At 36.8% G+C, this 13,589-nt stretch overlaps 1 protein-coding gene across 20 annotated transcripts in view; it reads right to left on the bottom strand.

Moving 5' to 3' along the window:
* Positions 1-3,112: 3,112 nt before the first annotated feature.
* YTHDF3 (YTH N6-methyladenosine RNA binding protein F3) overlaps positions 3,113-13,589 on the bottom strand; it is a 33,435-nt gene continuing 22,958 nt past the window's right edge. For 12 of the 20 annotated variants that reach the window (XM_059893235.1, XM_059893240.1, XM_005215467.5 and 9 more), the window contains 3 exons: positions 11,372-11,531; positions 11,043-11,070; positions 6,153-6,213 (listed from right to left, as the gene is read on the bottom strand). In XM_059893235.1, the coding sequence (XP_059749218.1) occupies positions 11,373-11,531 (159 nt within the window). In that variant the 3' untranslated portion in view covers positions 6,153-6,213; positions 11,043-11,070; position 11,372. Of the gene's footprint in view, positions 6,214-11,042; positions 11,071-11,371; positions 11,532-13,589 lie in introns of all 20 variants that reach the window. The other 8 variants (XM_005215474.5, XM_025001565.2, XM_025001563.2 and 5 more) reach the window with 5 other exon arrangements.

Below are 13,589 nucleotides of genomic sequence, written 5' to 3'. Positions count from 1 at the left end.
ATTCAGGGAGGAGGTATGAATCTCTATTAGAATTCCTCCAAAATACAACTAACTGTTGAGAAATGAGGAAAGAAAAAGAGGGAGGGGAGGGTAGCTCTAAAGAGATAAAAGTGAAAAGGGGAGTAGCACTGACATATATACACGGTCATGTGTGAAATACATGGGGAAGCTGCTGTATAGCACACGGAGCTCAGCCGGGGGCTCTGCGATGACCTAGAGTGGGGTGGGAGGGTCAAGATGGAGGGGATATAAGCATACTTAAGGCTGATTCAGGTTTTTGTATGGTAGAAACCAATATAACATTGTAAAGCAATTATCCTCCAATTAATAAAAGTAAAAAGGACACACAAGCCTGCCAGGATGAGCCTAGGTAGTAGTAAGATTCCTGTATTCCTCTTTATAAACACAAGGATGAAGGAAGAGTGTAACTGTCTACCCAAGTATGGACTGTGACTTCCTCCCAAAGCCCCGCATGGAAAGGAGGGAAGAGTGACTTGAGAAATCTGACACTACCACAGCCAAGCGGTCAAAGTCAAGTCAACAGGTGCATGTCGGTGGTATGTATCCTTGACATGATGTGGTAGAAATGGCAGCTTTACCCATGTGTGGTCTTTCTCCCAAAAACTTGTAACCCCAGTCTAATCATAAGGAAGACTTAAGTTCCAAAGAAGGAGTACTTTACAAAATATTTCACCAGTTCTTCTCAGTACTATCAAGGTCATCAAAACCCAGTGTGAGAAACCATCTTGGTCAAGAGGAATCCAAGGAGACATGACAACTGAAAAGTAATGTGGTATCTATCTTTGATGGGGCCCTGAGCCAGAATAAGGACATTTGGTAAAACCACACAAAAATTAGGGAAAAAAAAAAAAAAATAACACATCAATATCAATCCATTGATTACAACATATGTACCAGACTAATGGCAGATGTTAACAAGAAAGGAAACTGGGTGCAAAGTAGATGGAAACTCTCTGTACCGTTTTCTCAGTTGTTCTGTGAGAAGTGAAAGTGAAAGTGAAGTCGCTCAGTCCTGATGACTCTTTGCGACCCCATGGACTGTAGCCGGGAGAAGGCAATGGCAACCCACTCCAGTACTCTTGCCTGGAGAATCCCACGGACAGAGGAGCCTGGTGGGCTGCAGTCCATGAGGTCGCTAAGATCACGGTTTGAACCACTAGACTTCAAGACTCAGTGAAGGGAAGTAGTGGCTGTATTTTATCAGAGGCAATTAATCAAATTTGAGGTTTTTAGTACCTATATTTTGAAATAAACAAAAGATAACTATCATAAATTTTACTGGTTTCCAGACTTACTTTCGAACGAACACTCATTGCCGGAGTAAGTCAAGTTTAGAAAGTGATTTAAATCATAAAGTTGTAAAAATATAGAACTGCAAAGAAGCTAAGATGCATTTTATGCCAACCTCCTGAACTTAACAGCACTGACCACACAGTGATCTGTTCAGGGTCAGTCTACCAGTTAGAAGGAATCGTGTGCGCTTCCTATTACAAGCCTCTAGAAACCGTATGAGAATTACTGAGCTGTTTGTGATGCAGATATACTTATGGAGTATGTAAAATAATCATTTTAACAAAAAGAAATAGATATTTAAAATTTAATACTAAGGGAAAAGGAACCATTGTGTAAAACATAGTTTATCTTTGGATACAATGTTTTGTCATTTTACAAAGCAGCTTCTATTTCAGTATTTTCTACATTAATAGGGTAAAATGTAGAGCAACTGCAACCTATCCATGAAATGGGTAAATTTCCTAAGGGGGGATAAAAAAAGAGTGACTGTTTGACTTTCCAATTTCCAATTCTAAAATCCTCCTCTATACAATAATTCTACTCGGGTTACAAACATGTCAGAAGTAGCCAACAATGTTTCAAAATGACATTCCAGCAGCTAACCTCTGGCTGTGTTACGTAAGGGGTATTCTTTGGAAGGGCCCAGGGTAGCAGGATGTGGAAGCCCCAACCCACAGTGCTACTAACTCTGAACTCACATGTTACTTGAACACTAAATTTTATAACAACTTTTATTTACAATTAGTTCCAATGTTGTACAAGTAACTCAAGTTATGGACTAGACACATTCTGAATTTAGTGCAATGTTCATAAATAAATTGTATTTAAACTGTCCTATCTGTGGGTGATTTACAAGGGACTTCTGCTCCTCACTGTGATGCACCAAGAGAGATGGGGAAAGATTACACGTCAAGATTAGGAAATGACCGAGTCCATGGATTCAGTCAACCTGATTGTGTAGTACACTCATATTTACTACTAAAAAAAGTCCACGTACAAGTGGACCCATGTAGTTCAAACCTGTGTTGTTCATGGGTCAACTAAGCAAGCAAACGACTTAGGTCACTTAGCTTCTAACTGCAAGATTGTTCCTAGACTAGAATTACTGAATCTAATGTCATGAAGATAAAGCCAAGCAAGTAAGAGTCCCAACCAGAAACAAGTAGCCTCAAATATAAGCTGCTGAAGTGAGGCAAACCTTCTCTTTAGGAGATGAACAGTAAGAAGGGGGCTTCCAGTGATGCCACAGTGTGGACACCTGGGGTGTCTGTAAAACAATGTCCTGATCGCAGGCTAACTGTGTTGTATGCAGCACAAAACTAAACTCTGGTTTCCCCCGTCTGAACAAGTGCTTTACAGAGCCCAGCTACGATTACCAACACACCATTCAGAGTCACCACCACCCTACCTCCATAAGCTGTAACCAGCCCAAAGGATAATGTACACACTATTAAAAAGCATTCCCTGGTCCCAAGAATGGGAGGTTATGGTCATTAGACAGCTGGTACCAAGACTTCCTCCCATTAAATAAGCCTCTTTCTCTTTTCCTCTAAGTTTAGTATTAATGGTATGTAATTCAATAAGCTCACTGGAGTGGATAAAGATTAGGATAAACTGTTAGCCTTCCTCCTCTCTATAATTCCCCTACTTAATTTCAAATGGCCAACTAAATAAAGTGATATAATCTATTTGTACTTGAGAAATATGTCAATCAGGAAATTCCTAACAGAGTTGGCAAAAACGTTAACATTTTTCTGGAAGGCAATGTATATTTATAAAGATAAAATGGAAAGAACACAGATATGAGTGAACAATTTTTATTGAAACCCTCAAAGATTAAGAGGACCAAATGGTGAGTTTGGGTACCATAACAGAAAATCTCACCTAACTGTACCATCATTCACAGGAATGAACAAACCCAAACACAACAAAATTCAAATTCTCATGTAATTGCTACAAGTGAATGTAAATGAACTAATCATTTTATCATAACCTTTCTTTAATCATATGAAAAAGGGAATTTACATGGCATAACAAAAGATATGCAAAACTTAATGAAACACAATTCTCTTAAATTTCTCAAACTTATGTTTATAGGATGCAGAATGCACTTGAAATGATTAAATGACTTAAGCTGATTCTTTTTTTTTTTTTATTGCAAACTGTTTTAACATCAGCTTTAACCCCCATGCATGGTATTCAAAAAGAACACAGCTTCTGAATTAAAAAGATCACTTAAGTTAAAACAAGGACTGAACTCAGGAAAAGGCTGGGGTTTCTTCTGAAAGGAGTCTTCAAGTACCAATATGTATAGAGAAAGAATACTAATTTTGGTTACATTTTCCCCCTTACTGTTAAATATACAAACTATATATAATACCTTTCAAAATAAAACACCCATATAAGATAAACTTTAATTAAGAAACATTCAAACCGGATCTTGGAAAAACATTAGGCAAGGAGTTTACTGGGCCAATAATGTCTCAATCTGTGATTGCTCAAAATATCGGGTCAGTCTCCTGTTGAAGAGCCCAATTTCTCACTCTTCTGGGTCCCGGGAGTTAAGAAACCTCCCATTCCTTGTGCTAATGGGACAACCTGCGATCCTTTCACTTAAGAGGAAAAACATTCTGCTGTACATTGACAGACCAAGAAGGGAGAGAAGTAGGTACTCTGAAGAAAACTTAAATGAGGGGGAAAAAAAAAATTCACCGATTGAAAAGTTTTGTTTTTGTTTTTCCCAAAGGAATGCTGCACCCATTTCACTTAATATTAGAAATCCAGGTTAAAGGCACTGGGAGGAACTCCTCACCAGGAGTAGAATTACAGGTGACACTTCTGAGTCTGCTATTGCAATCAGCCTGCCTGCTGAGTGTTCTGTGACATTTCTTACACAGAAACCTACTGTAAATTAAACAAGTTTCGATCTGTGAATAATAACAACTAGTTTTATAAAAAATATTCAGAGTTGCTAATAAAGCACCAAGAAAAAGAGCAGCTCAGAGGACTCAGAGCCTTTCTACAGGTCACTCCTGCACAGTTTTCTCCCACAGGACCTTCAGAGTGACAACAGTCCTCTGACCCGTCCCACCATGTAACCCAAGGGACGTGGAACGCTGCTGCGGGGACTACACCCAAACGCCAACTTTCATTATAAATAGTTAAGAGATATCTTACAAGATTTCATGGCTTACTCTGAAAAAGGTAAAATAGGTGCAATTTTCCTTTAAGAAAGTCTTGATTTTTGTAATACACTATTAATATTTTGATGTTCCCTTCAGTAAACACTGATAACTATGCTGGGACTACCAAAGCACTGTGAAGTCACTACAATTTATCTACAAATACTGTATTTTTTTCACCTGAATACAGTATTTGTACATTTTAAGAAAATATTGTACAAAAAAAATCATATAAATGAAAGCCTCAAAGAAATATCTGTCACTAAATTTTTGAGTTGAAGTGACCAAAGACCATAGTAATGAAAACATTTCTAAACATGATGTAAACATAAGTGGAGTAACGCAAAACACCAAGGTATTCAAATCTACTATATTGCTATTTCCATCCTTAATGTATCTTTCTACATAGCTTTCTCCTTTTGGAACCGTAATATAAGGGGCAGTACATTATTTCATAACCATATGCCATCAAATCAGGTAATACAGATGCTTGACACGTTTAATTATACAAAATCAATTTGTTTCAAGATACAAAATTAACGTTGATATGTCATTAATGAAAAAAATAAGATGTTAAAAAGATAACTATAAGAATACCCAGATATATGCTGTATTCCCATTTATATAGATCTGATCAATAAAACATCAACACATTCACTTAGATACTGATTTAATCCATGGATCAAGGCCATATTTTCAAATATTTTAAGGATGCCAGGACACCGCAAAAGCCGGAGAAAGGACTTGAGGAACAATATATGCTTGCTAAACAAGAACTATGTTTATTTAGCTAGTGAATACCTAGAGTAATAAATTTTTACTTCATGATAGCAATCAGGCTCGCAAACACCCAGAAATAGGAATTAAGGGTTTTAAATGTAGTTATAAAGGTCATAAAAAGTCTGATTAGACTGAGGTACATTACTCAAAATTTTGAGATTCATTAAGTGGTAGCAAACAAAATAATTCCTCAGACAAATGCACATTTTTCAGTATACATATTATTGGGGGAAGGAGGGGAGAAGAATGTGCATTAACTGGTGAGACCCACCAAGCTGCATATCAATATTCTGTTACACCAAACAGTTTGAAGACAAGGGAAATGTTCTAATATAATCTCAGATTATGTTTCATTTGGCTAAAATAGAGCTTAAGGTTGCTTTGCCATATTAAAAGTTTACTACAATAATTTTCACATAAACATTTAGACTTGAACTCCAGGACTAAGTATGGCATGATTCTTTTGCTTTTAATCTGTCAAATAGCTAAAAATTGACAATTTAAAAACTACAACAAAGAAAAAGTTGAAGCAGTGTGACTCTTACATCATTGAACCACTTCTAATGGTTAACTGTTAGTATTTAACAAATTCAAAGAGTTAATGAATCCTTGCATTCATTCAGTCTTCTGTGCCTTAGCTAGGATGCATAATTACAAAAGACAGCAGATACTGGTAAAAGCTTCAGGACAGAAAGTGCTTGACGGAGTTACAGTTCTCAAGTGTGTTTGGTGAGAGTATAAGGGCAGACGCGCTGATGAAAACCATTACAAGAAGAGTCAATTCTGTGTTGTTAGAGTTCAAAGATGTCACCTTAAGCAGAAAAAAGCTTTAATAACGTTGTCTTTGACTTATTAGGCATTTCCAGAGTCTACATCATTAGTGTTGTGATTCTAACAGGACATCTTCATAGGGTTATTGTTTGTTTCTATTTCTCTCCTGAAAGAAAAACACAAAGACCTTTAAGGAAACATCATCATTGTTTAGCGATTTAAATTAGATGCACACAGAAAGAAAACCATGTCCATAAGAAGTTCTTCAAATACTAATTCAAGTAGTTAGGCAAAAACGATTCACTATTACCTACACACACCTCAGTGGGAGTACCACAAGCCATTTTAAAATAAACAATTCCAAATACAAAGACCCAGTTCAAGAGATTATAGGTCCCTTCCACAGCCCTGTTTTCCCACAGAATTTTGTTTACGTGAGGCTGCTACAATAAATGTATTTCTAGCCCCTTCCATGAGTTCTTGATGGTTAAGTATCAAATAGACTGTTAAGTTCTGTGAAGCAATCTGAAAACTACTGGCTGAGGTAGGGTCAGGAGGAAAGGAAAAGAGGTGCATTAGAGTTGCATTCAATTAAGCTTTCAGTGTTAATTTCTCCATGTCATACTCTCACATTCAGCATAATTCTTCATATGAATAAATATTAATACTTATTACTAATAATTCCTTTTAAGAAAGCAGGTATCCCTTGAACAAAAGTTAAACTGAGTGACGTTTTCATGATGGTTTTTAACCAAATATCCACCCGCAATACTTATTTTTTGAGCCTACAATTCTAACAAGTTCACAAGTGATCCTAATGCTTCCAGTCCAAGGACCATAGTTTGAAAGCCACTTGTGTCTAATACATCCTAAGACTCTATTTTTGGTTTCACTACTCCTTTTTCATGAGTAATACAGATTCCATAATAAATATGTGCATACTTTGAAAATGGTAAAATTGATGTCCCATCCTCTGTGACATCAGAAAATTATTTAAGATTTTAAAGACAACCTAAAGTTCTTTGTTACTGAAGCCCTTCCTTCTTCATTTGTGTATATTTCTACAACTTGAATAACAGTATTTAACACAGAAAGTTTAACAAATAAATGTCCTACTATACAAATAACCACCAATAAACTATTTTATGCACCCATAAGTATCAGTGGGATATTCTGAAATTAAAGAATAAAACAAAAATGAAAACAGACACAAAGCGAGCTAATTTCCAAAAGGATAAACAAAAACAAAAATCCAACAGCATAAAGGAAAAAGACCCCCCAAAATTGGAAAAAAGTAATAATAATTTGGAACCAGGAAGTTACAGTCTAATTTTACAAGGTACCTAAAGCTTAAAAAAAAAATCAGCCTAAACATAAAGGAAGTGTATTTCTCAGCTGAAGGAAACAGATTTGTACAAGAAATGGTGAAGCCTGCTATAATTAGCTGGATTATAAAACACAGGAGGTAACAAATGGCTCACTGTTCATTCTTCCCCATGAAATGATTAATGAGAAAGCACAAATATAAAGCAGCAGAAATACACATTTAAATAAAGCCATCAAAACATGTAGGTTCAACAGAACCACAAAAGAGCTCAAATTTGTATTAAAAAATGATTTACAAGAAATTAACCTTAAACATAAGGAGACAGAAAAGTTAAAAATACTGAAAAACAAGCCAGATGAAGACTGAATCAATCAACTGTATATACTTGATTGATATATACAGTTATAGTGGATTCTAAAGGCAAAAACCATTGTTAGAGATAAACAATCACATACTGAATGAAAAACATTTTATAATTACAGCAGTATTAAGCTAAAAATACAACTTTACATATATTAAAAGTTGTCAGAATTACAAAGAAAATCTGATAGGTTCTTAATTGTAGTAGGAGAATTAGACACATTTCTCTCAGTAATTGATAAAGACAAATTGGTGAAAATAAAGACTGAATATACAGAAAACAGAAAACTGAGCCAAATAATTACAGCAGGGTACACAATGAACAATTACAAAAAGGAACTACATGTTAGACCAGAAAACGAACCTGAATACCAAGGAATAGGTATCATACAGATCACATTTTCTGACATCAATTTTAACAGCAAACAGGTAACAACGACGAAATGTTTCCACACTGGAAATTCTAAAACACTTCTAAAAGTCTCCCAAAAAACCATAACAAAAATTCCAAAGTTTTTACACCAGTACAATATACTAAATCTAAGCCCTCAAATAGCACTTAGAAATTTACAAGTGTTGATTTGAAAATATATATACTTTTCAGCTGAAAAATGAGCTCATCATCCACTCAGTATGTTAGGAAAGGAGCAGCAGTTAAGTCCCCCAAAGTAGAATATAAGACCCAGGAGAACAATTTAACAGAAAACAAAAAACAAAGACAGCACAAGAAAACAAAAATAAACACTGATGTTGGGGGGAGGAGGTAAAAGAAGCTAACAATAGAAAAATCTCTAGAAAAGACTCATTTTTAAAAAAAGAAAGCATAAATAATATGAAGACTGATATAGCTAAAAAAAATTTAAAATACTATTAGATCCAACCAGTCCATTCTAAAGGAGATCAGCCCTGGGATTTCTTTGGAAGGAATGATACTAAAGCTGAAACTCCAGTACTTTGGCCACCTCATGCGAAGAGTTGACTCACTGGAAAAGACTCTGATGCTGGGAGGGATTGGGGGCAAGAGGAGAAGGGGACGACAGAGGACGAGATAGCTGGATGGCATCACTGACTCGATGGACGTGAGTGTGAGTGAACTCTGGGAGCTGGTGATGGACAGGGAGGCCTAGCATGCTGCGATTCATGGGGTCGCAAAGAGTCGGACATGACTGAGCAACTGATCTGATCTGATTAACACCAATATGAGGCTTCCCTGGTGGCTCTGACAGTAAAAAGTATATGCATGTGATGTGGGAGATTCCGGCTCAATTCCTGGGTGGGGAAGATCCCCTGGAGAAGGGCATGGCTACCCACTCCAGTATTCTTGCCTGGAGAAGCTCATGGACAGAGGACCCTGGAAGACCTACATGACCTGGAAAAGGACCCTACAGTCCATAGGGTCCCAAATGCCAATGTGCCAAAAATGTTTGAGACAAAACCAACAACTTGCTAAAAATATTATTTATTAAATACAACGTGCCAAAACAAACTCAACAGTAAAAAGAAGACTTGAAGAGACTTATAAAAACTAAAGAACTTTAACTGACAATTAAAAAACTAAAAACTACCAGATTCATGGTTTCATAAATGCATTTGATTAATTATCCCAGAATTAGAGATAAGGAAAAGAAAGAATATTTCTTGATGTATTTTGAGGTTAGTAATACTTTGATACTAACTTCAGAAAAGCATGAGAAAACTGAATCCAGTCTCACTTGTCCCAAAAGGATCTCTTATGGGCTGTTCTGATGATAACAGAGTGTGGAGAGGAGCACAGGTAGGTGCAGGAAGGCAGTAAGGACAGCACAACAATCCTCCAACATGGTAATGATAATAATGAAGGGTGCAGGGCTAGTGAGAAGCACTTGGATTCAGGATATATTCTGAAAACAGAGCCAACAAGACTGACCAACAGACTGGTTTACATATGGAGTGTGAAAGAGAAATAACAAATTATTCTGGAAGGACAATGGCCCTCTACAAAGGGGGAGCAGGTCTGGGGCAGACAAAGAAACAGAAGCCATATTGGATTTAAGATGCTTATGAAACAACTGTGACGATGTTACATAGGCAATTAGATACATGAGTCTAGAGAAAGAAGGAAAGGTCCAGCGTGAGTATACAAATTTGCAAGTCCTCAGCATGGTATAAAGTCCTTCAACAAAATTCAATTCCTCCTGAAGTCTACAAGGTCATCAACACTTCTGCTTTAGGAAAAAACCCTCAAGTACCCCACATTTATATGACAAGATCTAGAACAGTGCTTGATACTGTCAGTATTAAATAAACATTTGACTATGAGAAATCTCTGGATATGCTATTACTCATAGACCACTAAAAGCATGAGACTAAGGAAAAACGAGCTATCTATCAGTGATATAACCTTTAGTGTTGTTTTAAAACCAAGTACATATGACACAGAAGTAACACAGGGAGACAGGAAACCTGAATTACACAAAGGAGCCAAGGCCCAGCAGACCTGGAAAAGGATGAAGCCTCTAGCGCTGGTTCAGGAGACAGCACTTCAGACATCTTTAGGATACAAACTTTCCAAAAGTGATTCACAGAACTCAATTTTTACTTTTAATAACAAATGACAATTCAAAAAAAAAAACAAAACAAGAAAACAGTCTGCAGAAAAATCTCTCCTCCCTCTCTTCTCCATGAATAGAGGGCTAGGTATCAACCAAGCAGATACAGGTATCTGACGGCTCTTCCCCACCCAGATTTCAGCAAAGGCACAGGAGATCTCAAGACCAACACCTAGAATTCGGCCTGTGGAGATGAACTCTGGGAGGAAGTTTACTCGCCAGCCCATGTCTTTTTGACACAGCTTAACAGATGAGCTAAGAACTCCCATACCCTTAAAGGTAGGAGAGAGTTTAAAACAAAAATTTTCTTCAGTGTCCTCAGAGGGGTCATCACCTAAACATTACAGGTAAATGACTTACTTCCTTTTAACACTATATAAGTAATAAACTTTAAGAAAAAAGCATAAAAATCAAAAAGAAAATGGTCTCTACTGGCAGATGATATGACTGTTAGGCAGGAAATCCTAGATGTTCTATTAGAACTACTAGAATTGATATGTGAATTTAGTACAGTCACACAATATAGGACATCACTATAAGCTTGTAGCAAACAACTGGGAAGACTGAAAATACAAATTAAAACAGCAGAAAAAAATATAAAATACTTAGCAAAAAAATTCCATAAGAGTCATGAAGTTTTCAACAGTGAAAACTACAAAATTTTACAATTATATTTGTCTTTCCCCAAACTCTTAGTTCTACAAAGCAAGGGCTATTTACCTTAAGCGGCTTACTGGTAAACCTTTATCTGTTGAATGAATAAGGGAACAGTTAAGAAGAGAACACACAGGGTCTAAATATATGGTGATAAAGGATGACTAGCGCAAGATTCACGATAGGGTTCTGGTAGGGGCAGGGGTGCGGGGGGAACTTATCTGGGACCCAGTAACAAGTTCTTAAAAACAAGCAGAGGAATCAACATGCAACCCTATTTTGGAGGGAGGTTTTGGACTATGATAAAATGAAAATAATAAACTTATTATATTCCAGACTGTCATTCGTAAGTGAATCTGTTTACATGTAGCTTTTTTACATCCTAGGTCTTTTACTTTATGTGCTGCAGGGAGGTGGTTCCAGTACCCCCGTGGATATCAAAATCCAAGGTCGCTCAAGGCCCTCACAGTAGCTGGCCCTCTGTATCCATGGGTTCCATATCGACAGGTTCTTATCTGTGGACATGGAGGGTTGACTGTAATCATGCATTTGCTGCTGAAGAAAAAGAAACAGTTGAAATACCATTCAATTTAAGGATGATTGTTCACACCGTAATAGATATGAGTTATTTATGAAGCTAACAATAGAGTGTTACTACAATAAAAATGGAACCATCTTGACTATTCAGAAGAACACCCAATGTCTTAACATAGAATTACTCACTTAAATATGTAAGTTTATTCTATCAAGTATGATACATCCTGGGCCAAAACCTATCTTCCAGAGAAATCTTTTATTACAGTGAGGATCAAATGAAAAGTGGGATTTTATACACTGAGTTTGCTTCTGTTCACCATAATGAACTCACTAACAGACAACTTCAACCATACAACAGTTAACAACTATAATCTGACAATGAGAAAGCATTAAACTAAATGTTCCACTTGAGAAAAAGCAGTATAGAACTGCCAGGAAAATGTTTACTGTTGACAAAGATATACCTACTGTTCAAGTAATTTCCTCTGTATCAACACAAACTTGATTACTCTGAGACAGACCTAACATCATCTCATCTCAGAATCAAAATTGCTCCAACTGTGAAAAAACTTCTATCAGGGACTAAAACTTACTCTTTGGAAATACTCAACAATATAAAATAGCATAAATGACTAAATTATACAGACTGTTCTGGAAATTGAAACTATTTAATAGGGATTTTATTACAATTATATCTTGCTTGTTTCAGTTTAAGCTGCAGGGCTTCATCTCTTTCTAAGGAAAGAGTATCATATTTTAGAACTGTACCCCAAAGTTACAGGTACTCAAAAACACTAATTATTTCTTATATGGAATTAAAAATCTATTAAACTAAAAATCTCACCTCAGTCTGTTTACTGATCAATAAGGACTTGTAAGAATGAAAGAATACAGTAGAAGTTAAATGATGCAGTCATTATAACAAAGTAAAGTTTCAGTAAAATGTTACCTAAATAGTTAAGATGGCTATGTAGACTCGAATTTATACTGGGCAAATATACTCCAGACATTAGCAGTTTTTTATTTTGCAGTAACACACTCAATTGCAAGTTAAAGAAAGTAAAGCTCCCCTACCCTCCTCAAGTCCTTTCTATTTTAACTTCCTCGGACAGGCTACCACTGTAACTTTAACTGGCATACTAATATATACATTATTGATTCCCACTGTATGGTTGTGGTGGTTTAGTCGCTAAGTCGTGTCCAACTCTTGTGACCCCGTGGACTGTAGCCTGCCAGGCTCCTCTGTCCATGGGATTCTCTTGGCAAGAACAGTGGAGTGGGTTGCCATTTCCTTCTCCAGGGGATTTTCCTGACCCAGGGATTGAACCCAGGTCTCCTGCACTGCAGGCAGATTCTTTACTGACTGGGCTATGAAGGAAGCCCTCCCATTGTATATGATGAGCAATTTATCACAGTGAATGCTATACTCTCTTCTTCTCTACAACAGAGCTCACTATTTTAGTTCCAGTGACCGTCCTTGACTTTGCCTACTATAGGCCAAGCATTAGGTGCTAAGGACTCGCAAAGAATCCTAGAATCATAGAGCAACTCCAACCATGAGTGCTCAGGGCATCCCAACCAAGGGCTCGTGTCTCTGTCAGGCTTCAAAGACCACAATGCCATTTAACAGACAGAGCAGGCAGATGGTTACAGCCCTGAGATTCACTCTACAATGAGGACTGTCTGACTCAAAACGCATAGAGTCTCTACAGAGGATATTCTAATGTAACCAGCTAGCAGCTGTCATCCTTCTTGAATTCCTTTTTCATTCTGCTGAAATACCTCTTCAAGTTTTTCTAGGATATGTAGCTAAGCTCTTATACACCTGAAAATTTTATTTTGCACTCGTCCCTCACTGATATAATTTAACACTCATCTTCAAGAGCCTGATTCTATGCCCCATTCCCCTACACAACAAAATCAGACTGTGTATGTGTCCAGAGTTGTAGATGAGAGAATTTTGACAGTAGTCTGACTCTCCTTCCTTTGTGGCTTATAGGTAGTAGGCATATAATCTGTCTTTTGCTCAGAAAGCTTGTCTCTTTACCTTTTTTTCTTTTAAAGTTTTAAATAATC

This window comes from Bos taurus, chromosome 14 (genome assembly GCF_002263795.3).
Source record: "Bos taurus isolate L1 Dominette 01449 registration number 42190680 breed Hereford chromosome 14, ARS-UCD2.0, whole genome shotgun sequence".
NCBI lineage: Eukaryota > Metazoa > Chordata > Mammalia > Artiodactyla > Bovidae > Bos > Bos taurus.
Note: the sequence above shows the minus strand (reverse complement) of the source record. Positions and strands in the feature narration are given on the sequence as shown.